Below are 25,454 nucleotides of genomic sequence, written 5' to 3' on the forward strand. Positions count from 1 at the left end.
ATTTGAAAATGTTTTCTACATTGTAATGTCCTTTGAATAAAAAGGAAACAGGTAAGGGATCTGAACTTGAGAAGATGAGGAAAAAATTGTGTTCAGATAAACTTGTCGTGTGGCACTCAGGGTTGACCACCAATGCCTATGGCTCTCTTTAAAATACAAATGCATGCTCAGTTTTATCAAATCTGTCGTGAAATCTTATTATTTTTATCTGACATGCTGTAAGAAAAAAAGGGTAAATGATATACCTGCACGTGTTCAAAAGTCTACCTACTTACTCGCATGTCTCGTTCATCATAATCTCTGTGGCCTTGCGTTAATATTTGAAAAATAAATTTCAGCTTCTTGGCTGAAATTATGAATTTCAATGGTTTGTGCCTCCCTGGGGTCTGAGGAAGGAGCCAAAACTAACAAAATTAATGCAATATTGATAAACCTTCTTTACGCCCAGACATTAAAAAAGTTCAAATTGTTGAAATGATTATAACAATGAGCCCTCTACCAACACTGTGAAATTTATGGCTTCAGTGTTCAGGTCCCTTGGTGAGGCTAAGTTGGTCATATTTTGAATATGCATCAGTAGTATATTTTATCTGCCGCTTTATTCATGATTATAAAGAGTACTTGAAACCTTTTACCAAAATTGTGGTCCGTGGTTCGAGCTAAGATTGGTCATAAGTTGAAGATACCTTACATCTTTGAAAATCTACTATACTCATGGGTATTAAACAGGCAAACTAATCTTCATTATCACAATAAATACTTAGCCCTCTACCATAATTGAGAAAATCTTGGTCCTGGACCAATGGTTCGAGCTCCAGAGTGTGGCAAAGTTGGTCATACATGTATATTGAAAAAAAAACCACATGAACATTATACCTTTTGAAATCTTCACCTTTAATCATGGACATCAAGCAGGTAAACTGTTTGCCTTATTACAATAAATATTTAGAGTGGGGCTTAATTTGTCATGTATTAAAAATACACTTCATCTTAAAAGTATTTTCTCTATTCGTTGACATTTAGGAGAAAAAAAAATATTTCACAATTATACATGCAAGAAATGCTTGGCCCTCTCCAAAAGTTTGAACTTCATTGCCCCAAGGCCCATGTTCAGGCTCCATGATGGGACAAATGTTGTCATATATAAAAAAAAAATAAACTTTTAAAAATCTTCATCTATCTGAAAAACCAATAGCAAGATGATAATATACACACATTTTTGCCAAAATTCATGGCCCTTTACCCATGGTTAACGCCAAGGATGGGGCTAAGTTGGTCATATACCGTATAGCGGGAATTTTTAGCGTGGTCGCTAACTTTGGCTTATTTTAGCGGTTTTGAAGTAGCCCGCTAAAATTTTAATCGCTAAATTTGCACCCTTGCATATAAATACTAAATACAGGAAAAATAACTTTGATCATTCTGTTGTTAAACAATATTATATCATCTGATATTGGTTTTTACTCAAATTCCTGTCTAAATGGGTATTCAAACATATTGAACATAAAACTCATTTAGATGATGAATTTCCTCCCTTTTATAACATCATGGAACTCAGCGTCCGCCAAAATAAGTTCCGCCAAAATTATTTGCATATCTTTAAACAAGCCAAACGCCAAATTTTACACTCGCTAAGGAAACCCGCTATACGGTATTGAAAGTTTATTACATCTTTGAAAATCATTTAATCATGGAAATCTAGCATGCGTATTGCTTGCTTTGTTTTTGGTAAGCAGCTACCAATTTACAAAAATTGAAGGGAAAAAACTTTGTCCTCAGGGCCTTGGGCAAAGTTGGTCATATTGTGAAAGTTTAAAACAGTTTATCATATCTTCTTTACTCCTGAACTTCTAGGAGACAAGGTGTATGAATTTGCCAATGATTAAATGGTCCTCACCTAACATACGAGTCCAGAGTTCCAGCTCAGGGTAGGACAAACGCGGCCATTACTTAAGAAAACCATGATATTCAGGTGACTGTCAAGGTCCTCTCGTTGATATTAATATCATGCATCAATTAACAGTTCTAAAATCTCTTATTTACAACCAAAACAGGTCTTCCGTTTTCTCTAAAAAAAAAAATACCAAAAAGATGAATTAATAGCTAATATCAGATTTTTTAATGAAAAAGAAATTCATCTATTAAATAATATTTTGTTTAGAATTCTTTAATTTTAAGCTAAGAAATTATTTTAAGATCAGCAATATACACTCATGAATAGTAACATAAAACTGGCATAGCTAAAACGTTTATTTCTTTATCAGAATGTTATTTTTTGAGGTTAGGATGTCATATTTTATTTGCCTCTGTGAATATCAATAGCTCTAGGCTTATAAGTGGGGAGAAAATTCAAAATCATATCAAATTTTAATTTCATAGGGCAATTTAGAAAAGAGCTCATGAGAAATTGCTTCTTTTCTGCAAATGCTTATCCGACATATTTCTTACAAAAATGTTTTACGCAAGAATTTAGCAAGTTTAGGATGATAATTGAAAATATTGTAAAGATAGTTCATATCATTTATGCTTTAATTCAGAATTTATAATATTTAGAACATCGAGTTACAAATACATGTAGTTTATAGAATGAATGTATTCTATAGAATATTTGATCCTCTTATTATTATAGTTTTTTGTGTTTATTCATTTTAAATTGTGACACATATGTTTAAATACAGTAGGTTTGATATAATTCACTTCTAGGGAAAAGGCGTATTTAAAAGTTTTTAGAACTTTTGCCCGATCCCAATTGTAAAAATTTAAAGACAATAAAATATGTACAAATCACTACAAATCGTTTTGTTGCAAAGGAAGGCAATTTCAAATAATGGAAATTATTCGGAAAGGTGAAAGTCGCTTATGGCGTGTAAAACTTTGCATTTTTATTTTTTTTTTCTTATTCAAAGAATTTATTACTATCATTCTCAACCATATCATTCATATTCGTTAAAATATGATTCTTATTCGATAAGTGTTATTTATATTCGAAAAAAAAAATGTTATTTCTGTACGATAATTTGTCATTTCTATTCGATAAATTGTTATTCCTATTGGAAGAAATGTGATTCCTATTCCAATTAAAATATATAATCATATTCGAAAACATGTTTCCTATTCGGTAACATGACATTAATATTCGATATATATGAAATATTTCCCGAGTTTAATTACCGGTATTTAATGCTTTTGATAAAGTTGCCAATATTTTTACCATTAAAAAATCGACTCATAAGTTTCAAATAGAACAGTAATTGCACTTAGCCCACCTTGACATTGACAGACATTGGCAGACTAGCATTTAAAAAATATTTCTGTGTAATGAATTCAGATGAATTGTATTTCTTATGTACATGTGATTCCTATTCGATAATTTTGTCATTCGTATTCGATAATGTCATTCTTATTCGATAATTTTGTCATTTTTATTCGATAATTATGTGATCTACGAGGATTGTCAGGTAAAATCGTGGACAAGTTGTGTAGAGTGAAAAATAATCATCACTGCGTTCTCAAATTTTCACTACTTTTTTGTACAATTTTCATCAATATACATAGCAAATTTTAAATAGATATATGCTCAAATAAACAAAATATGAGACTTTATATGGTATCGCCTTACGGCGCACGGATTATAACGTCAACGTGTCTAAAGCATGCAGCGTCACGTTTCTTCTTTGCTAAAAAAGCTGGGTAAAACCCACTTAAATTCTGGGATTTCATTGATGCACATACTTGAGTTTAAGGAGTTTCCCTCCTTAAACAGTCGAGGAACCAATCTTGCACACACATGGGACCCTCTGAAGATTTATTAGTAAGTTATGGTTAGTACTCTCACTATCATTCAACTAAATAGGCTACATATCATATCGACGGTCAACAGTGATGTCCAGCGTCTTTCGCTATTGCCAGTAGCTGTTTGTCCGTATGTTTTATTGTTCTTGTCCGCTTAGAAAACTCCCATTTCACTTGTATTCTGAAGATCTAGTGATATTTTTATATATTTTTTTCTTTTGTAGCTATTTAAGTTTCTTTGGGCGGCATTACTACATCTAAATCAAACTGAACTACTCTATGGTGCGCCGTAACGTCATTAAACGTCGCCGTTTTCGTGTGTTACGTTTACCACTTTCCATTCAAATGCTCGGGAAACTGCCAAGAATTAAGCAAATGCCTTGAAATTTTACGAAAGACGACATAATAGATAGTGGATTAAAATAGGATAATTTTTACCCCAACTTTTTCTATTTAATATTTTTATTTCGAAATAATACTCGTGTATTTACTTATGAAACCCAGCTGGTTTTTTGATCGCGTGCCGTAGGACCGTACCCTGTGCACATTCAAGCATAATAAAATCTTTATTTTTGTCAATATTTTATCAAAAAATTATAACATGAAAAACTAACATGAAATAAATTTCATGTTTGTGCGCTCATTATTTTTCGAGAAAAACGCTTTGTCAATGATTTTACCGGACAACCCTCGTATATACAATAAACTTGTTATTCCTATTCGAAAACATACGATTCCTATTTGATAATCTTGTTAAGATTATCGAATAGGAATTTTATGTTTTCATGTGAGGATACAGCTAATTACATACCCCACCCCCGTGACAAAACATTAAGTATATTGATCATTTCCATCTTTTTATATATAGACTCAGAAGAAGAGCCAGCAAACTTCAATGGTAGTTTACTGTTTGTGTCTCAAGGTGACTGCGTGGTTTCCCCCCGCTAGTTTATGTTAAAATTAATAGCATTAAGAGGTTGGCAAAAGAACTTTAGGCGATTTATTGTGAGTTAGACTTTTAATACATTCCGATTGAGAGATCTATAACGATTTTTAAAAACAGCTTTAACTATGGCAGGCCGGATAAACATTCGTTTTCCTTAAACAATCTTCTGTGGAGTTCAGAGGGGGGATTTAATCAGATGATAACATGGTATCTAGCGCATAAAATAGGTAAGTTTTCATATTTCCCCTTGTACTTTTAATATACTCCCGTTATACTCTTAATATGCATTTTTTAAAAAAAACTTTTGTTGATTTTTTATTATCGAACTTGATTAACTTCGGTTTAAAGGTGGCTTCTCAAAGATTCTGTGACCGTACAATCAATTGATTACGTAGGATTTGTTTTAAAAACATACATACGGAATTTCAACGAATATGCATCATTTTAACAATGAACCAGTCAGTATATTTATGCCTGTGTTACTACCGTTTTAAGGATACTAAAAATCTAAAGATATGCATTCATGATAGAGTACGAATTATAAGATCACAATCAATTTAATTTTTCTAAATAGCATCAATAATTTTTTATGAAGCATAAGATTAACTCAACAAACCCGGATACAAATCATCCAGTGTGCGCGATACAGAAATGATTTTTATTTCTACAGCTTGACTGTTTGACACAATGCCAATTTTGAGAAATGAAGCCATTGACAAATATATTCAGAGATAAAGAAATAAGGTTTATTGGATAAGAATTCTATACACGTATATGAAAACCATATTCATCTTGCTTTCTTCGTTACAATGTAGGAGTTAAAGTCCCAGGTAGTTAATGCGATTAAATATAGAGGTGGATGGTTCGTGGGTGCACCTTTCTGAATGGGTTTAATTGGAAAATTACTGTACTTCGCTAATTTTGTTAATATTTATTTATTCCTTCATTTACTAGTGAAACAAATTTAATATGTCGGTATGCTTTTAAAAGATTTTATTCAAACATTTATTTCATTAACGTGTTTGAGTTCAAATTGGAATTGATTGTTATTTCAGGAGATGTGTGAATTTGACATACAATTTCCATGTTTTCTGTTCCGTTCTTGATAAGATATTTGATCTTATTGAAATAGTAGTGGTTTTTGTCCCATGGAAACTAAGATTGATAGTACCAAGCCTGTTTAGCTCACCTGTCTCAATATATATAGCTAGAATTAAGATGAAAGTTTAAGCAAGTCTTTATTATTTATCTGTTAAAATAGTCTTTTTTAAAGATGTACACTTAGCGAGATTTGGGGTACTGTAAATAAATAAAATAGACTAAATAAATGTTTATTCAGTATATACTTATAATACCAAAGATAGCCCATAAAAGCTCGAGAGCTTATTTCCACTAGGGTCTTTTATTGCACGGATGTTGGCGCGAGGGGGTCATTTTTGTCATATTACATGCCATCAAATTCATTTAAGTTGCAGTGCAATACCAATGGATATACGTATATCTGTTTGTGACACGTATAGTGAGGGCACATCTCCATGTTGAGGACATTGTTTATATATTAAATTTAGTAACAATGGAATGAAGATATGTAAACTTTTAATTTCCTCTATGCAATACATGTAGCACTATCTCTGCAGCTTCTCAGATTCTCATTTCTACGTGTGATTGGGCTACGGTTTTACAACTTGAATTTCAGAAGGTTTTATTCATAATAACAGTATTCTGAAAAATTAAGAATACTAGTATTTATTTTTGCTAAGTCTTCAATTTTCTTGTATTGGTTCATTTGCTTGGTGTTCATTCGTCTCGTATTTTAAAGGATATTATTTATTTACAAAAGAATTAAAAATTAAGTAGCAATTTGTTCTTAAATTATTTTAACAACAAAGGTTTTGATCCAGCTTAAGACATTTCGTGGCGAATGATTCTTTTCTCCCCACGGGTGAGCGGAGGGGTCATATCATGTTTGTGCCTTAATCCAGTCTGTCCCTATTATCCATTCATTGAATTACGTATAAGTTTGTAACCAAAATAATTCAATAAATTATTTTCAAAAATCTGTTGAATTGGATTTAAATAATTAGCCTTTTAAATATCGACTGTCGATTGCTTGCTGCATTAGACACTAGAACGCTCCATTAGGGATTTAATAAAAAGTCCCTCGATTCAGCCTGTGATAATTCATCCCAATGTTTACCTTAAAAATCAATGTGAATTAACTATTGTTAGACTTTAAACTAGAGTATGTATCTATTGTGGAAATGTAAACAATTGCTAGATCTCATTTTGTTGCATTTAACAGACGAAAAATTAAATATTCAAAGGCTTTGCTAATGGATTCCAAAGTTCCCAACAAAGCAAAGAAGACGAGGTCTTCCGATATCAAAGCCAGTCTTATGTGATATTTGCTACAAAGATAAACTTTATACATTTCAATTTATAATCTGAACAGCTCTATTTGCATCGATAAAAGGAAACGGTACATTCTTACACACTTCTGCATTAAAGACTGCAATAAAAAAAAACTTGAACATTCAAATTTCTATAGGTATTCAATGTTGGTCGCCAATAGTGCTTCACAGATCACGGACGGTCAACATTGATCGCTTTAACCTAAACCATCAACACGCCGGCATGCCTCCATGCATTTAATCCTTAAATCTACCCCTGTCTTTGTGAAAATCCTCGTTGTTCTGTCTGTTGAAAGAACATTTTATCTAGTCTGTGTGGTTTACAAGTGTTAGAATAATTCTTCACCGACTGTCTGTAATTCCATCAACCCACGATGACTAGGGTATGTACCTTTTCTCTCTGTGATGTTTTTAGTGATTTTTGATTTATGTGTCAGGAAATTAATAGGTTTCAGCAATATTTCATATTAAGTATGAAATTCCGTTATCCGATCGGTAAGAAAGTCGTTTTCTATGTGATCAGTACCTACAAATTAGTTTATACCTGTAGTTATCGTTCGTAAGTTGGAAAATGGGGAGTGATGGTTATTTTTGAGTTTACGCATATAATTTTTTAGGTCATATTTATAGACGTAAACATTCGATAAAAATGCACATGAACTATTGAGTTTTTCATTTTCAAGTTTTTATTTATTTTTGTGTAAAAACTCTTACTGTCAAGATTTTCAGGGATTGTTTATATTTCATTTTTAATAAGTTGACGTATTTATGTATTTAGGATTATTCTGAATGAAAGCAATGACCATTTCTGTAGTAAACCATTTCCCAGACTTTGCTTAAAACAATGGGAGATCCAAACAGGTAATACGGCTCCATTAAAATCCTATTACAAATACATACTTCTGACTATTATTTTTCAAGCAAATGGTTTACCTTACACGTTAATTAATCGATCTCAGTGTGTTCATGTTTTTATATGAAAAGAGGTAAGCAGACGGTTTTAGTTTTTTTTTCTTTTAGCATTAATCGATTTCACTCCACTTTTGGGTATTATAAATCTTTTACATGTGAATGAAAATGTACATACATATTTATGTGAAAGCGGAATGTGAGCATTGGTGGATAAATAATTACAAATGCTAACTAAATTATATTGTAGTGTTTTATAACCAAAAACCATACAGTGCACAGTTTTAAAGAATGTACATGATTCAATTCGTAATTAAAAGATATATAATCACTTTTATCACGACATATACATCAGACAAACTTAGATAGTAAAAGATACTTACAATGGTCTTATTATACTTAAATCAGTTATAGCAGACAAAAACACCAAAATGAGTTTGATGATAATAATGATGAGAATAAACTCAAGTAAATTGAATTTCTTCTTTTAATTTTGAACATTATAAAGATATATTCCTAGTTTACAAAACTACTAATACTTTTAAAAAATGTTAGAACCAAAAACATTGTATGGTACTAATAAGTGATATGTAAACAAGTTCGGAATTGATTTTCAAAGTTTTCGTCATCTAAGGTTTTCTTTGAATTCGAAAGCTTTGTAATTAAATGAATGCATTATTTAATGAAGAAAATATCAAGTGGTAAACCTGAGAAATTGTCGTCAATTCCCCACCTGACAGAAGGGTTTTGAGGTTATTTTGTAGGAATATTGACAAGTTCTTAATGTAATAATTCACTTAATAAAATTGAATTGACATATCAAACAAGTTAGAAGTGCTGAACAGTTCTCATTCTCGTATTTCTATCAAGAAATGAGATACACTTTGGTAATAAAATAAAGAATACTTAAAGGAAGGGATAAATATACAACAGGATATAAATCAGGATAAATAAAAGGGGGTTTTAATTTGGCCAATAGGTACAAAGTACATCTAGAATCTGACCAATCGGCACTTCGCTTTTGTTATTTGAGAAAGTTCGCGTTCCTGTCCTGGTTTTATTAAGAAGTCAAGTAGGCTCCATGGATTTAATGTCGTTGAGCGGAGCTTGACGATAACTGGTCGTAGTCGGTTAGAAGCATTATTATAAACCCTCTTAAAACAAATGTCTGTTGTCCTTTCCACTGAAGTAGGAGGAAAGCACACAAAAAATTCGGAAAAAATTGTACAGTATCTTTTTCAATTAGACAATAATGTTTTTGTTTAGCATAGACACTCAACATATTTATTTAAAAAAATTAAAGTGCTCTCAATTTATCCCTCTTGCCATCTCGGCCTTTTATGCCAAGGATTCTTTGTATCGTATTCCCAGAAGTCCACGATAAGTACGTCCTGAAAATTGAAATATTTTTCATTTCAAGATCTTAAAAATAGATGTATTGATTTTTTTTTGTTCATGATGTGTATATATCTCAATGCCTTTTTACCGTTTGTCTTTATCCTTACAGAATTAAAAAAAAAAATAATTCAGTGTTCTCAAGGTTTTTAACGATTTCCTTTAAAATGCCATCAGCCTTGAAAAAAAGGTCGTCTTGAAGACAATTCTATACAAGAGTATATCATTTTGATAGTTTCGAGTCTTTGTAAGTTGAGCCGGTACTTTATAAATGTGTTTGATCGATGAAAAGCTTATATTTGTTGATAAGATATACTCGATAATCTTTTGAGAATTTGCCGAAGATGACAGAAGTCAAGTCCGTGTTTGTCGGTATAAAAAGAATGTAACTTCCCTGGTCCCCCTCACTTGAAAGCAAATAAGAGACAGAGCGCTCGTCCCGAGGAAAACGTATTTTATGTGTGTAATAAGAACAGTTTTTATCTCGATTAATACAAACAAGTTGGTTGTCTCGTTACAAACAAGATCGTTCTCGGACTTATTAATTCCAGAGATAATATGCTCTATTTAATGTCGTTTTTGGATTTTGCTTATCTAGGAAGGGGATATTTATTGACGGTTTTGTCGATATAAGAAATATATAGGTTGCAAAATTTTATTCTTTTTCACTTTCTTCTAGACACAAAGATTCAAAGACATCTCAACGGTGAAGATTTACCAAAATGAAAGGATCTCCAACTCTAGAAGAGAAGGAAAATAGTTCGAGATGCTCAACATTGGATAGGAATTCTAAAGATAGAAGTAATTCATTTAAAAGTGAGAGCGGGAAAACAAGGGTTTTTAAAGTCAGAGAGGACGTGTATTTAGTACATAATAACGTGGTTGATAAAAACTTACTCAAAAGCAGCATTTCAACCAAATTAAGACAGAGCATACCGGGAGAGCTTTGTAACAGGACAGAAGTTGTGAATAAATTAAGGAGAGAAAATTTAAAAGAGTATCTACGACTTTCTAGTCTGAATAAAAAATTCAGTTCCGAAATGCAGATGGAAAAGAATCGTATCAGCAATGAAGGTCATCAGCTGATTAAACGCCAGGAACAGATGAGGAGAAACAGCGATCTGGTGCGGAGGAACCAAGAGAAAATGAAAATGGTCTTCGAGAATCGGAAAACGCCATCTTCTACGCTTCCTCAGATTTCGCACCGATCGACCACACCCGTTGCCAAGCGCGTCATCGTTGATCATACCAATGGAGAAACCGCTTTTGTCAAACGAAATGACCGACCAGCTACATATCCCCGCGTTCCCATTGATAAGGATGACCCAACTTTTATCAAAGTCTTCAAGCATAATGGGGTTTTCTTACCTCAGAATAGATACCCGGATAAACATTCCATTGCCAAACCTGAAAACAGTATTTTGAAGAGAGGTCAAATGCCAATCACGCCTGACTACGAAGATTTGACCTTGTCCATGAATGACCTTGACTTAGATAGTAACCAATCTTCACCTGCCCTCTCGCCAAAGGAATTTTCGAAGCAAAAGTCGGCAAGACGAGTTACATGGAGCGGAGTCGATAGAGAGAAAACCGAAAAATCAGCACCAAAGAGCGCAGTATTTGTTCGAAAAACACCGGAGTTGTTTTCACCAGTTCAAGATAAAAGAAGTGATATGAATTCTACTCCATGTAGTCAGAAAAGTTTTAAAAGTGACTCTGCATTATTCAAACACCAATCCTATAGGAAAGGAAGAAGTAAGATTGAAACAATAGGTATCCAGTGGAAACTTCCTCCGGGTTCTAAGGTGGAGAGCTCTAGATCAAGATCTGCAGGACACCTTTCAAAGAACCTCAACCCTTGCTCTGCTGCTCTTGACAGTGAAGGGATTTCCATTACTAAAACGAAATGGCATGTTCCCCGGATGCAGTCTTTAGAATCGTATGAACTTTATAAGATTTGGCTAGAAAAATTGGAAAACCTTAAAACCGGGAAGGCTAGCGGAGTTCCGATGGGTCCACGAATCCATTCTTCCAATCGCAGCATTAGTTTGACCGTTCCTACAATGTCAGAAGCGCCTAATGCTTCATTGATCACTGGGTCAAATATGTAAAGCAATATAACAAAGACTAACGAATTGAAAGAAGTAATACAGCGACCTCTTGTTCAGGGTTGGTCATAAAGTTCCGAGAGTAATTCAACAAATCAAAATAATAATAATAATATCACTTTAAAAAATTGCAATCTTTATTTTTGATCTATTCAAAATATTTATACAAATTTTATTTTAATTATATTAATGATTAGTTAAAGGGTCGTGAGGGCCCGCGGCGTTGTGTCAAAACACGTAGCGCGATGTTTATTTATATACGATAAGAAGTATTGTATTAAATTCAAAATTTTACATAAAATTTCATCCATTACGTGAGATATGATAATTATATATATTACAAATATTCAAATCACTAAGATTATCACTTCTTTTTAAATATTCCAGAAAAAAACACCGATATGAAAAAAAGCATTTATCCAAACATCACTTTTGCTATTTTATTTCATTGTTTCATCAAGTGCTAACCATTGTGAATAGAACATTGTCAACATTCTGAAGAATATATCAAGAAAATGAATTGTGTATTCTAGAATCTTAAGAATGAAAGCTGGTTTATACGTTATAATGATCTTTTTTTCTTTTTGATGAGACATACATAATTTAATAATTTTTTTCCGGAAATTTAATGTCTTAAACATAAAACAAATTTAACACCATGTTCCTATTCTCAGAAGTTTTTGATCACCCATTTTGAGTGTTTAAATACTTGACCTTTTGCTACATTTGGTGCCATTTATTCTTGGGATGCGTGAAGGTAGTCACGCAAATGTTTATATAGTAATTTATTTTGATTCGCTGAGTTTTATTGCAGAATGATTTTTTAAAATTATTTATTAACTATTCACCTTTTTTTTTTTTTTACATGTTTTTCAGTGTATGGACAAGGACAAAGAAGTGAAATAAAAATTATATTTATATGAAATCTGAATTATTTTTGTTACATCCAAAAGCATTCTCAAGATACCAAAAAATATTTAGAGTCCTTCACAATGGGCATTGACGTAAAGATGTATAATGTACTTATTGAATATCTATAGTATAAATAAACTATAATTAATGTGGTAAGCCAAAACTCTTCGCAATATATACAAAGATTGCTGGAAACCATTTACAATGATCCAAACTTTGTAGTTTATCTAAGTTTGTTATTGTTTTAAATATTATCCAATCGTACTCCATTAAAAAGTGATATGTCAGATTTTAGATTAAATTTTTTGTCTTTGGAATGTTATCAGTTTAAGTCTCCTGGGCCGATATTAAACTCACGCCCTCTATTTGTTCAGCTCTTAAACAGTCGTTTAATGACCCTATCAAAAACGGTTCAGTCAAAAAGAGTTTTGATAAAATTGCTCAAAGTAATGTAGCAAAGATCTCGAGTCAGAAGATTAAACATTAAAATCGAGTGATTAATAACGCTTCATTCTACAGCACATAAAACATATGTATGCAAAGAGAATTGACTTGTTTGTTTGTTTTTTATGTTGAGTAAGAAATCCCTTGAAATGAGTACCTTATAGTGCAACATCAAGGTTCTGAAACAGAACAGTTTGTATTTAACGAAACATACAACAATGATAGCGTACCAAAAAGAAAAAAATTAAAGTGAAATATGAGGATAACGAACAGTAATCAAGCTCTAATGTTCATTGAAACAATATTTATCAGATTAATTTAAACAAGTATAAGATTTTAAGGTTTCAAAGAAAAGAATTAGATGACCACCTAGTTGATTGATACATAGAGCACAGACATAAAATATTCCTTCACACATTTCACATAAAAGTATTATATAAGAAAATTACGAATTACCTTTTATATAGTAATTAACAGAACTCTTTACTTTCCCTAAAATGGATATACGTGTGAATATTAAATATACACATGTATAATGTAAAACTTTTTTTGGTTTGCTGTTTCCCAAAAGCCAAACATAAAGTACTCTTTAAATAGAAATTCATTCTACTATTTTAAGTTAAATAGACCCTTCTTGTCTTATAAAATACGGTTGAGAGACCAACACAAACACACCCTCTCTTCCACACATCCTCCCTCACATACCTACACAAATTTTTTTTGCAAATGAAACGTCAATTCAGATCTATTGCCAATTCAGACCATTTAATGCACTGAAACCCCGGCATATGCATGTATTGTCGCCGGCGGCAATGTGTGCAAGGCAGTGTTAGATGGATACGCTCCAGCAATGCTTCAACAAAATTCTTCAGTGTTTCAAGTTTAATCTTCAGCTGCATGAAGGAAAGCCAAGAGCTGACAGCATTTAATAGAAAAAAAATAATGTTCGCCTTTAATCTTTATAATACACATGTAGCTTCATTTTTTCTTTCAAAGAAAGCTATTTTCAATGTGCAATCAAAGAGGGTACTTGAAAGTTCACAATTTATCGAAAGAGTCAATGGGAAGTACAACGACCTCATATGTTGTTTTACAAACGTGTTAGACAACAATGTATACAAAGTATAAAATGTTTAAACTTAAAATTCCTACTGATTATTTCAACTTTTCATAAACACCATAAAACAAGTGCATGGAAATGCTGTTCCGTGACAATAACATCTCCGCTTTGATGCTACAACTGTATGTGTTTAGCACCACAACCAACAAACCCCTGCACCTTGAACAACAAAAGGACGTACATACTTCTATTGTACACAAAAAGCCAGAGCTTTAAACCACAGAGATAGCATCGTGCCAACAAAAATGCCAATATCTATTTTTTGCTGTGTATTTATTACTTAAATGTTAATTGCGAATATTTAGATGAGATGATACCCAATAACATTCCTGTATGCAAATTGGTAGAGGTTCGTTAAGGAGGATAGATTTAGCGTTTCAGAATTTCCTGTGAAGAAGTCTTTAAATTACTTTTTGATCAATTGAAGATACCCTCTACGTTGCCAAGTCATTCTGTTGTTCATTCTGCTAGGAGGATAACATCGGCTTTGCTTCGAAAGATTTGGCAGTATTAGACAATATCAGAGAGAACGAACAAGTTAAAGAATCTAGTTACTGAATCATCGTGCTGAAGGAAAGGCATAGCGTCAAAATGGATGAGCGTATGCTTTGGAAGAATTGGCAGTATTTGAAGAATGAGATATACGTAGAGGATTTCATCGACGCGATGATGGAAGCTGGGATATTTACAGCTCAGAATAAGAGAGACATTATGATGGCGCAACCCAGCACGCGACAAATGAAGGCCGAGAAGTTTCTGAATGTGATGATCCAGACAGGGGAGAGGGGGTACGAGATGTTTACAACCGTCCTACACGACATGAGGAGTGATAACAGATATACGTCTCTGATGGAGAAACTCAATCTACCGAGCAACAACGTCATGGTCGTCCATCCACTAGTGGATGATGGTAAGAGATTTTATTAGTTTGAAAATGAGAAATATTTTCTGATAGATTTTCAGGAAGAATCTTGTGAGGTTACTCTGAAGGGAATTTTCAAACATAATGAATGGAGGAGGCGCAAACTTCTCATTCAAAACGAATTACTTTCAAAGAAAATCAGAAAAAGATATTTATTTATTTATTTATTTATTTATTTATTTATTTATTTATTTATTTATTTATTCATTCATTCATATTTGATATGAAAAATATTACATTTTGTTGTAGACAAATGAATATACTTATGAAGTAAATGAAGTATTTGTGGTATACCCTGATTCTCATCCTATTTTTTTTTATCTTATATGAATTAATTTGCTTTTGTTAGATGGTTTTGTACAGCTTATAGATTTCTTTTTAAAAATAACTCTTATCGTTTGGTTCGGTTTTTGTGAGGTTAAAGTACATGTATAAATGAATGAAAGTCATTATCAAAGACATACATCCATTAATGGAGGATGTCTCTTAAAGATGTATTTGCTAAATAACAAAATGAAAATTTCAGCTTAAAAATCATTTCAGATAATTCCTTCTCTTTAAATTCTGGAAATTTGACCGTGTGTTGACGTCAATGGAGTTACCCTAATTTTCAAAGGTTTAAATCACACATTTATCCACAACTTCCCCTTGGTCTAACCTTTGCTGCAGATGAGGTCACGTGACTATTCGTATTAATCGGGTCAAAAAACAAAGACAAAGAATAGATCTTACAAGTTACTCATATTTTGTAACTTTAATCCCAGGAACACCTCTGCAGTTCTAGAACAATGGTTTTTCAATATCTCGATACAACAGTCCTGAAATCTTGAAGTTTCCTTTAAAAAATGTTATTCCATTGACCTTGGCTTGAAATCAGTTTAATTAAGAATTATGTTTAAATTGAATTCTTTATATCAATTACAGCTTCTGCTGCCTCAGGTGACCATAGACCAGACACTCGAGGCTCCCAGAGACCTTCCACTGCGTCGGTAAGATGTTCTAACTTAAATGGAAAGTGGTTCGAAATTTTTTTCTTTTCCAAAATAGTTAAGATTTCAAACAAATGGAACTTAATCTTCCTTTCACATGCATATACAAAGACATTTGGCAGTTTTGTGTCAGAAGATCAGAGAATGATTGTTAGCTTGATCAAAAAAAAAAAAAAAGAATTATTCATGCAAAATTTTAATTCCTTTGAATACTTGAATTTTCTTAGATTATTTCAAGTACTAGTATTTCCTTTGGTAAACCGCGCATTTCTTATTTGTGTGTTTCGAATTGAAAGACTGTAGTTTAAATCTAAATACACTCTAGATGTATAAACTGATTCATTTGAAAATTACCTGTGTATTGCAGAGTGGAAGCACAGATATCAGCAGAGACGGGGAAACCGGAGAGAAAAACAGAAGATCAGCGAGACAAGCATGGAGATCTCAGACTTCAGGAAGTACTCCAAACAGCGCCTCCTCCCGGCGGCCGACTAGTAACAATGGTGCTCGAGGAATGGTTCGCCAACCGAGTACGGGAGAGATGAATTCAGTAACTAGATTCCCTGGTCAACCACAGACAGCACAAACATCAAACATGGCAGGTGATCAACCGCCATCAGCAGCTTCTTCCGACGATAGACGTTTAAACGAAAAAAGTTTATCAGTCGATATGAATATCTTGGAGCAAGAACTCGTCCGCATAGCACCAACCATCGCTGAGCTATTCCAGAAGATTTCCAAAACAACATCATCTAACATACCAGTCAGCGAGGAAGAAATCCGTAAGGTCAAGGATGAAAATGAAAGACTGCGGAAAACAAATCGAGCTTTGATAGAAAAACTTAACAACTTTCAACAGAAAATCATTCAGCTGCAGTTGGAAAATAAAAATCTAAGAGAGAATGGCGAGGGAGCGAAAGAAGCTAAAGAAGAATTGATTCGTAAGGCAAGGGAACTGCAAGATATGGAGCGGAGATTGGAGGAGCAGAAAAATGCTTTGGAAGAAAAGGAGATGGAGCTTAACATCCAACTCATGAAAATAAAGGAAATCGAAAAGGACATCGTACGACAGAAGAGACAGATTACAAAACTAGAGATTCTCCACGAAGAAGGTCAACAAGAAAATGAGCGACAGCAAGAGGAAATCGCCATGTTGAAAGACGATAGATTAAAACAGCAGGAGCAGATTCGCCAACTGGAGCTGAAACAGAGGCAGGGTGATGAACGTCTCAGAAGGCTTGAAGAAAGATTGAAGCAGATAGAAGAAGCTCCCGTCAACAAAAATAAAGGCATCAAAACTCGAGATCCCAAATTTAGGACGACCAAGCGACTTTTGGGTCAGATGTACAATAGCGAAATCACGTGATAACTTCTAATTTCAAATCACATCAGCACGGTAGCATCTCAGTGTACTAGCATTATCCACATTATTACATGTAATAAATGGCAATCCTTTTGATATTCCATTTCTCTGTAATTTTGCTTTGAACTTTCAATATGAATCTTAAATTTCGATGGATGTTTCCAAACCAGATTTTATTTGACTCTTTCCTTTGTTTTCATGGTTTTACTGTATTTGTTATTTCTCTTTTTTCCCTCTTCTTTTTTATTGACGAATTTATGTTTAAAAAATAAATGACTATTAGTCTTGATTTCAGAAATTATGAGTTTTATTGGCCATTAATTCAGATAGTTGTTGGTTTGTTCGTTTGTTTCTTGTTGTTTAACGTCCCTCTCGAGAATTTTTCACACATACGGAGACGCCACCACTTGCCGGTGGAGAGCTACAAATTTGGACCTATACTCGGCACTTAGGGCCATTGAGCAATGAGGGGTCCTTTTTTGTGCCAGCACCTACTGTGACACGGGACCTTGGTTTATACGGTCTCATCCGAAGGACCGGTCTCAACGTCCCAATGGGATTCGAACCCGCGACATAAGGATCAACTCCTTACTCCGCGACCCTAGAGCAAACGCTCTAACGACTGCGCCACGCGGGCGATCAGATCGTTGTTCAATCATAAGTTCATGTCACGTACCTTTATGGTTAGCATCTCGATATTTCCTATTGAAAAAACAAACGATTTTTTTTAATTCCAAGTGGTAAACCAGTGGCTAGATTTTTACAAATAAAAGAAACGAACATTTTGTTTTAATTTCTAAAAACAAATAAAAGGTTATCTTACACTTTTCTATAACCGAGTGCTATGAAACATTAGCACAAGACAACTTTACAATTCAGATCAATATTTCGAGCTCTCGCTCGTTACAACTATGTGAATTCTACGCGTTTGTTGATGATGTCAGTTAAAATGTAGAATAGCATACTAAGGAATGGGGTGTATAACATCCTATTCTACAGAAATAACGACTTCTAGAAAAAGTACGCAAAGGTTACAGAGCATGAGAAAAGAAAGAATTTCAGGCGTGCTATATAGTAAATTCTTATCAAGTCATGACAGGGACTTGTCATGAAATTTTCGAGTAATGTGAGAGGAATCAATTTGAGTGAACATCTTAGTTTCTTCCCCTCTTGAGTTAAGAGTATCAGAAAATTCGCATGAAAGAGGGTATCTTAAATTAGGAATAGCATAGTTGATTTAGATGGAAAGGAAGAAATGAAAACTGCAATACGGGCATTATTTAAGACTTTGAATGCTATACACCCTTAAGTCTGTCACATTACAGAACGCATTATCCAAATTACTACTTCTATGAACAAGGGGAGACATTCAGTTTCTTTTCTAAATTTAAACACACACACACACAGACAGACACACACAAGGCTTTTAAGACAATAAGATGTTTAGATTTAAATAAGAGTAGAATATTTTGAAAATCACTTTCATATATGTCTTCTGGTCTACTCAGAGAGAAAGTGGAAAACATGTTTTTTTCCTTAGTGTCATTATCAATAACGTTTTACCCTGGTAATGTTGGATATTGCCTTTGTCTTCAAAATCATAGGAATAGCTCGTTAATCAAAAGCAATACCGAAATGAGTGTTATTCCATACACTAGTAGTTAAAGGGTACAGCAAAAAAGATATAACATTAGTATTAATTATTTGCTGATAGTTATATAATAAATGATTGATGTCCAATTTATTATATGAACACACTTATTTATATACCAAAGGCATGTTCACGTAGGCTAAAACACACAAAATTTAGAAATGTGAAATCTATGGAAATCAACTTCTATATACGTATGTACCATAAATAGAATTCACGTCTGTTACATGATCTAATACAAGCAACCATGTTAGTGTCTCCTTGAAGTATTGATGAGTTTGGCAACCAACTGTTGTCGTACATGTTACCTCAATGGCCAGAGTTGTTATTGCCAGAAAATAGAGGTTTATCTTCCTAAATATTAATTATATAAATAATATCAATATTTAACAATGGCTGGCAGGAATATTTATTTGATATTTGTTTAATTCGACCCCCTTATTTGACCTCTGTGACCCCAACTCTATTATTTAAACAACGAAGGCTCATCACCATGAAGAATTCTGATCTTATGAATAAAATTACAGATATAATTTAAATCACAGGGAACAAAGCAAAGGCACAAAGGCAAAATTAAATCTGAATTCTGGAAGCCATTTTGAATTTTAGAAGTCGAAGTCAACACATCAGCTAGATGAAGCTCAGGAAGAGAAAATCGAGGAGGATGACGTAGAACACGTGAAAATGAATCCGGACAACGAGCGAAAATTGTGGCGGAACTGGATGTTCCTAAAACAGGAACTTCCAGTTCTGGAAATAACAGACAAAATGATAGCGGCTGGGATATTTACGGAGGACAACAAAAAGGACATAAATAACGTCAAACCAAACACAAAATTGATGAGAGCTGAGAGGTTTCTTAATATTCTGTTGGAAACAGGAGATAAAGGATATGAAACATTTTGTCATTTCCTCCGCCAAGAGTCTTCTGGAAGATTTGAGGAAATCAACGAGAAAATGGAGATCGCTGTACATCTGGAGCCAGTTATTGAGGGTTAGCTAATTTTTTTTTTTTTTTTTTTTTTTTTTTTTTTTTTTTTTTTTTTGAAAGTTTTCATTTTTTCAGAAAAATCTGATTTTAGTAACTATGAGTAGAAGTAGAAATACTTTATATGCTGAATATTAGATTTTTAACATTTTGCTAAATTAACGAGATGTCTTACAGATCCTGCGGCTGCCGGAGGATCCTGTGACCAGGTATGTTATAAAAATATTGGTATCCTTTTTCGTTTTACGTCGAATTTCATTTGAAATTATAAAAAATAAAAAATAATAATAATGAACTAGTATCATTTGGTTCTATTTTATTCATATAGAGCCAGACTGAAAAACCAGCAAACCTTACTCCCGACAGACAAAATACAATGAACAGCAGACAGTCGTCTTCAATTTCCCGCGCCAGTACTAATATGTCGTTTGCTCCTGATCCAGTGCAAGCAGCCGCCTCCGTGCAAACTGCAGCGGCAGTTATGGCAAACGTAGGTGTTAACGAATCCGGAGTAGACTTGAAACTTTTGGAAACTGAACTTGTGCGCATTGCACCGACAATTGCCGAACTTTTCCAAAAAATAGTTCAGACAACGAAACAGACAAATCCAACTTGGGATGAACTGCAGAAAGTGAAAGCAGACAATGAGAGGTTACGAAAATCTAATCGGGCTCTTATTGAAAAACTCAACACTTTCCAAAAGCAAATTATTCAACTTCAGCTTGAAAATAAAAAACTTCGTGACAAAGGAGTATGCGAAACTGAGACCAAGGGAGAACTCGACAGGAAAGCCGAGGAATTAGATAAACTGAAACAAAAGTTAGAGCAACAGAAACAAGAGCTGATAGAAAAAGACCAGGAGTTGAACGAACAGCTCCAGAAAATCAAAGATATTGAGGACGAGAATGATAGACAAAAAGTTCAAATTCTTAACCTTCAAGTCCTTCACGATGAGGGCGTCAGCGAAAGATCTCGTCAGCAGATTCAAATCACAGAACTCCGTGAAGAAAAGGAAAAACAGAATAACAAGATTGCACATCTGGAGGAAATGCAGAAAAAAGACGAGGACCGTTTGGAGCGCTTGGAAGCGCGCCTTCGACTGCTGGAGCAGCTCGCTCCCGCCTCGACTCGAGGCTCAACATACGGTGCCCCGCGTCGCCGGAATGCACGAGTTGTATCTCCTCCACGCGCCATGCCTTGGATGAGCGGGGTCGTAAACCGATCACATCATGCCAACGTGAAGTTCACACCACCTCCACCACGGGGCGGTGTTGGAGGAAAGACCCAAGAAAAGGGATGGTCTTTTTGAGATAAAAGAAGGATCCGGAACAACAAAAACAACATTAGGATTAAAATGTGTATCTGACTGAATATGGAAAAACTGCCTCCTTTGTTTGTTAAAATTATATGCTTTTAAAATCATAAACTTGAGGCAGCAAAGTGTATAAATTTACAGCCATCTTTTTTTTAAGTCACTGCTTTACATTAACTGTTTAAAATTCCTGTACTCCATATTTGCACGTTTTAAAGTTAACGCAATGCCTTTTAGAACAATTTGTTCTCAAAGGAGGTGCATAGAAGCATGAAGGTTGTTTCAAAGACAACAGTACAGGTGATCTTTGTTAGACATTCATTATCATGTTACATCTTATACATAGTCAATAAAACATTTAATAAAGCATCAATTTTAGCATTTAAATATACATCGATTTTATTGTTTTATCTCTATGAATTATTCCAAAGTTTATATAAATCATCACGAATCAGTATTAAGAATAGGAACGTTTCAGGTCTGATAATAACTCACAAATGACGTAAGTTGCTGAAATTTTATCTCAATCACACGCAATGCATTGGTGCAGTACAAAATGTATTAATGCCTCTCCCAAAGGAGTAAAAGACATACTGTTTTTACCAAAGTTTCAGTCTGTCTGTTACTCTGTCACATATCGCGTTCGGGCCATGCAATGAATACTTATTGTCCATGATTTAAAGATGTGTTAGCTCAAGATATCTTAACGCCAACGGGAACAAATCGTTTTGGTGCTATAACTTTAGAATCTTTGACAAAATGAATTCAAACTATGCATGTCGTTGTTTATATTTGAAGACGCTTCTTGAACTTGAGTCAAGGTTGAAATAAAGTCAATGTTAAAATTCTTGATTGGAAGGAAATTCGTTTATTACCTTTTATTCAAGTGTGTCAAGATCTTGACTCAATGACAATGTCATATTTCAGTCTTCAAGGTATATAAGCCACTTGGTATTGCAAATTTAATAAAAAGATAAAGAATTAATTAATCAATTTTAGAAATTACAAGTCAAAAAGATTTCAATTGCAGAGGTACATAAATAGATTATACATTAATAATAAGCATGCCAAAAAATCATGTGTAATATAGTTTTCTTTTCTTTTTAGCATACCCAAACTAAATAGATATGCAGAAACGACCATGATGCTTTTCATTTTAAGCCCCCCCCCCCCCATTTTGAGTATTGTCAGGTTAGTAAAGGCTAGATACGACTTATTTGTGGTACTGAAACTTGACATGGAAATAATGTTTTCACTGAAGCAAGATTTAGTTTTTCATATTAATTCAACTTATTTTACTTTTAAAATATTGCATGGAAAATATTTTTCTTCTGCAATTAATTTTTCTATTCGATTCCTGACTTTATAAACCCTTAGAGTTGTTTTTTGCTTAATGGTCAAGGTCATCGGGAACAGCTATAAATGTTACATGAAAATCCCCTAAGCATTAAGGGAAATCTAAATTCTTAGGCATTCTATCATACATGTATACCCGATTCTCGGACAAGCCACCAAAATCTTCAGGTGGTGACTCGGTGCATGCCAATGAAAGAGGAGAGAAATCTGATTTTGAAGGGAAAATAATGCATGTAAAAACAAGGGATGGCAATTTGTTACCGGTTAACCGGTTACTCGGTCGGAACGGTGAAACTATGTTTAAAAATCGAAAGTTAGTCGAAAAGGTAAGCTTGAACGCAATTTCCTTAAAATTTTCTGAATGTTCGTAAGTTAGCATTTTCACATACATACATTTATTTCATCTAATTTCGAGGAATTAAGACTCTTGAGATTGCAGGGGGTAATTAGTCTATTTGTGACGTGTTAATTACATGTATACTGCGAAAACAACATGCCGTTACCGAGCAGGTGCTGTATTTCTTTAATGATATTGATTAAATTAATTAAATCACCGTTAAGTAATGATTATAATCTGTATCTTACCATGTTTATCTTTTGCAGTTATCCGTCGAATAATATTATCAAACAAGAGATAGATTCGACTTTGTTCTGATTACAATGACAATCAGAACTTTACCGAAAATCAATAATGTATTAATCACCGAACTTTTTTCTTATCAGTACCGAAAATATTTATATATCATTAACGAAAAATTAATTAGTGAATCTCTGACTCAGTTAATAGCATTTTCGAAAAACCTTTCTCAGTTAGTCAGGTTGTACTGTTGCCCCCCTTGAATTTTACCTAAATTAATAATTAATACACAATTTAAAAGATACATTGTAGATTTAAGTCAATATTAAAAGTGGTTAAAAACGCTTATTACAGTCAACATGAGAATCCAAAAATCAGTTACTACTTGTAGACATAAGTGGGAATACAACTGGAGCGACATACCTCCATAAATATAATCGCTGTATTTCTGGATGAAGCAGCGAGATGGCTCAACCTTAACTCTGCGTACCAAAGCTTCAGTCTATCGTTCATATCCTGATATTTTATTACTGTCCGTATCTGTTTACGATCTTTTCAAAAAACAGGAAGATATAACTTATTGTTATACCTTTGAAAATTTGTTCCTATATAAATCAATACTAATAAAAGTCAAACATTTCCAATGTTTTACTGAGCGGGCATAAAAAAAATGGATGTTTGACCGCGGAGTGAGATATTGGACCTGTCGATGAGATGTTGGACGTCACATAATGGGCGGGGTCAGCTAAATCTTATTTGCATTCGTTGGTGTTCGACATACATGTATGTCAAAAAATAATAATAAAATGAATACATAAAAGGTATAACAAAACATTTATTGACTGTATTCTCGGTCAAAATGCGTTTTGTCAACCCCTCGAACCAAACTGTTAGGCCTCAGGCAAACAGTTTGGTTCTTGGGTCCGACAAAACGCATATTGCCCTCGAACCCAGTCAATAAATGTTTAATAGGAACTGGGTATTAAACTTTAATTGAAACGCTTCACTAATTTGAATTTTCGGTAATGATACCTAATATTCTTTCGGAAATGAAATAAAATAATTTTCAGTAATGATGACCTACCAGTTTTCAAAATTTCGGTAATGCAATTAGTCTAAACGGAATATTAAACGCCATTTTTAAAGATTATTATTGTATTTATTATAAATGATAATAATCTTTTAAAAATTATTTCAGTTTCAAAGCTTTCTTATAGGAAAAAAGACAAACACCACATTACAAACATCACACTACGTAAAAAATAAGATTTTCCACACATTTGTGAATAAATACGTTATTTTCGAGATATAAGTTCGAAGAACGCGAAATTTGGGAGGAACAATACATATACATGTATTAGGTTTTCATACAGAAAAAAGGCTTGTTTGCCCTTCCCCGACTCAGGAAAAAAAGTTAGATAGATAGGAATGGGAGAAATTTTTTTTATTCAAAAACACTTGCGAATGTGAAGTAAAAATAATTATTAATTGAATGATAAAGCTTCGGAATGAATAAAAAAAATAATTGTTTCCTGGAGGTTAAAAAAGTTTTGAGTCGGGCCGTTTTTAGTCAGTCGGTCGAGAGAAGGCAAACAAACAATTTTTTAAAGATGGCCTTGTATGCCATATAATGCGAAAGTTGATGTTAATTCGCCAAATGTATTGCAACGCGAACCATTTTTTTACCTACAAAAAATGAGCTCAGTGGATTTTCATTGTTCACAAAAAAACAAACAAACAAACAAGAACAAAACAAAACAAAAAAGCAAGAACAAACCAAATCCGAGATAAGGAAAGAAAAGAAACTTGGGGAAAAAATAAATTGACGTCTAAATGCTGGATACATATTTATAACTAGCTTAAATATGACTTTTGGAATTGTTTTCAGATCTATTGAAGCGAGGGACCTCTAGCTTCTTGTCCCAGCATATTTTTTTTTTTATACTTCCTATAAAAGTACATTATTTCATTTAGGAATTATACATTGTTTTGCTAGTTACATCAATGAACGCCTCATATATTTGGTCACATGAGATCATATTAAATTTTAATATGATCTCATGTGACCAAATATATATGAGGCTTCAATGATGTTACTATTAATTAAATGTATGCCTTGATGTTCACTTAGAAGTTTAATTCTCTTTCTCTTAATTTTTAAATAATTAATTAATTTAAATAATTGATTAATTTTTTCTTTTTATTTTTTTTCCATCCAAAAAAATATGTATCCATACTGCGGAATCTAGACATGTTGTT

At 33.3% G+C, this 25,454-nt stretch overlaps 3 protein-coding genes across 3 annotated transcripts; all 3 read left to right on the forward strand.

Annotated features, from left to right (window-relative positions):
• Window positions 1-4,862: 4,862 nt before the first annotated feature.
• Window positions 4,863-11,687, forward strand: LOC133183665 (uncharacterized). Its single transcript, XM_061318599.1, has 2 exons — window positions 4,863-4,965; window positions 10,133-11,687. Exon 2 carries the CDS (start codon window positions 10,176-10,178, stop codon window positions 11,562-11,564), a length of 1,389 nt encoding a protein of 462 aa, XP_061174583.1. The 5' UTR covers window positions 4,863-4,965; window positions 10,133-10,175; the 3' UTR covers window positions 11,565-11,687.
• Window positions 11,688-14,532: 2,845 nt separating this feature from the next.
• On the forward strand, window positions 14,533-17,555 carry LOC133182341 (golgin subfamily A member 6-like protein 25). Its single transcript, XM_061317151.1, has 3 exons — window positions 14,533-14,947; window positions 15,884-15,948; window positions 16,316-17,555. Exons 1-3 carry the CDS (start codon window positions 14,629-14,631, stop codon window positions 17,312-17,314), a joined length of 1,383 nt encoding a protein of 460 aa, XP_061173135.1. The 5' UTR covers window positions 14,533-14,628; the 3' UTR covers window positions 17,315-17,555.
• Window positions 17,556-19,546: 1,991 nt separating this feature from the next.
• On the forward strand, window positions 19,547-21,653 carry LOC133183666 (cingulin-like). Its single transcript, XM_061318600.1, is given in 3 exon segments — window positions 19,547-19,960; window positions 20,117-20,159; window positions 20,279-21,653. Coding segments are annotated over 3 exon segments (1,338 nt in total). The 5' UTR covers window positions 19,547-19,646; the 3' UTR covers window positions 21,260-21,653.
• Window positions 21,654-25,454: the final 3,801 nt, after the last annotated feature.

Source organism: Saccostrea echinata, unplaced genomic scaffold, assembly GCF_033153115.1.
Source record: "Saccostrea echinata isolate AGI-Se365-2 ecotype Australia unplaced genomic scaffold, CSIRO_AGI_Sech_v1 ptg000009l, whole genome shotgun sequence".
In the NCBI taxonomy this organism is placed as follows: Eukaryota; Metazoa; Mollusca; class Bivalvia; order Ostreida; family Ostreidae; genus Saccostrea; species Saccostrea echinata.

Excerpts from the sequence above, each read along its gene's own strand:
- LOC133182341 (XM_061317151.1), top strand. The coding sequence starts at position 14,629 with ATGGATGAGCGTATGCTTTGGAAGAATTGGCAGTATTTGAAGAATGAG. Across the intron at positions 14,948-15,883 it reads CCATCCACTAGTGGATGATG|CTTCTGCTGCCTCAGGTGAC; the intron begins GTAAGAGATTTT and ends TATCAATTACAG. Across the intron at positions 15,949-16,315 it reads AGAGACCTTCCACTGCGTCG|AGTGGAAGCACAGATATCAG; the intron begins GTAAGATGTTCT and ends TGTGTATTGCAG.
- LOC133183665 (XM_061318599.1), top strand. The coding sequence starts at position 10,176 with ATGAAAGGATCTCCAACTCTAGAAGAGAAGGAAAATAGTTCGAGATGC.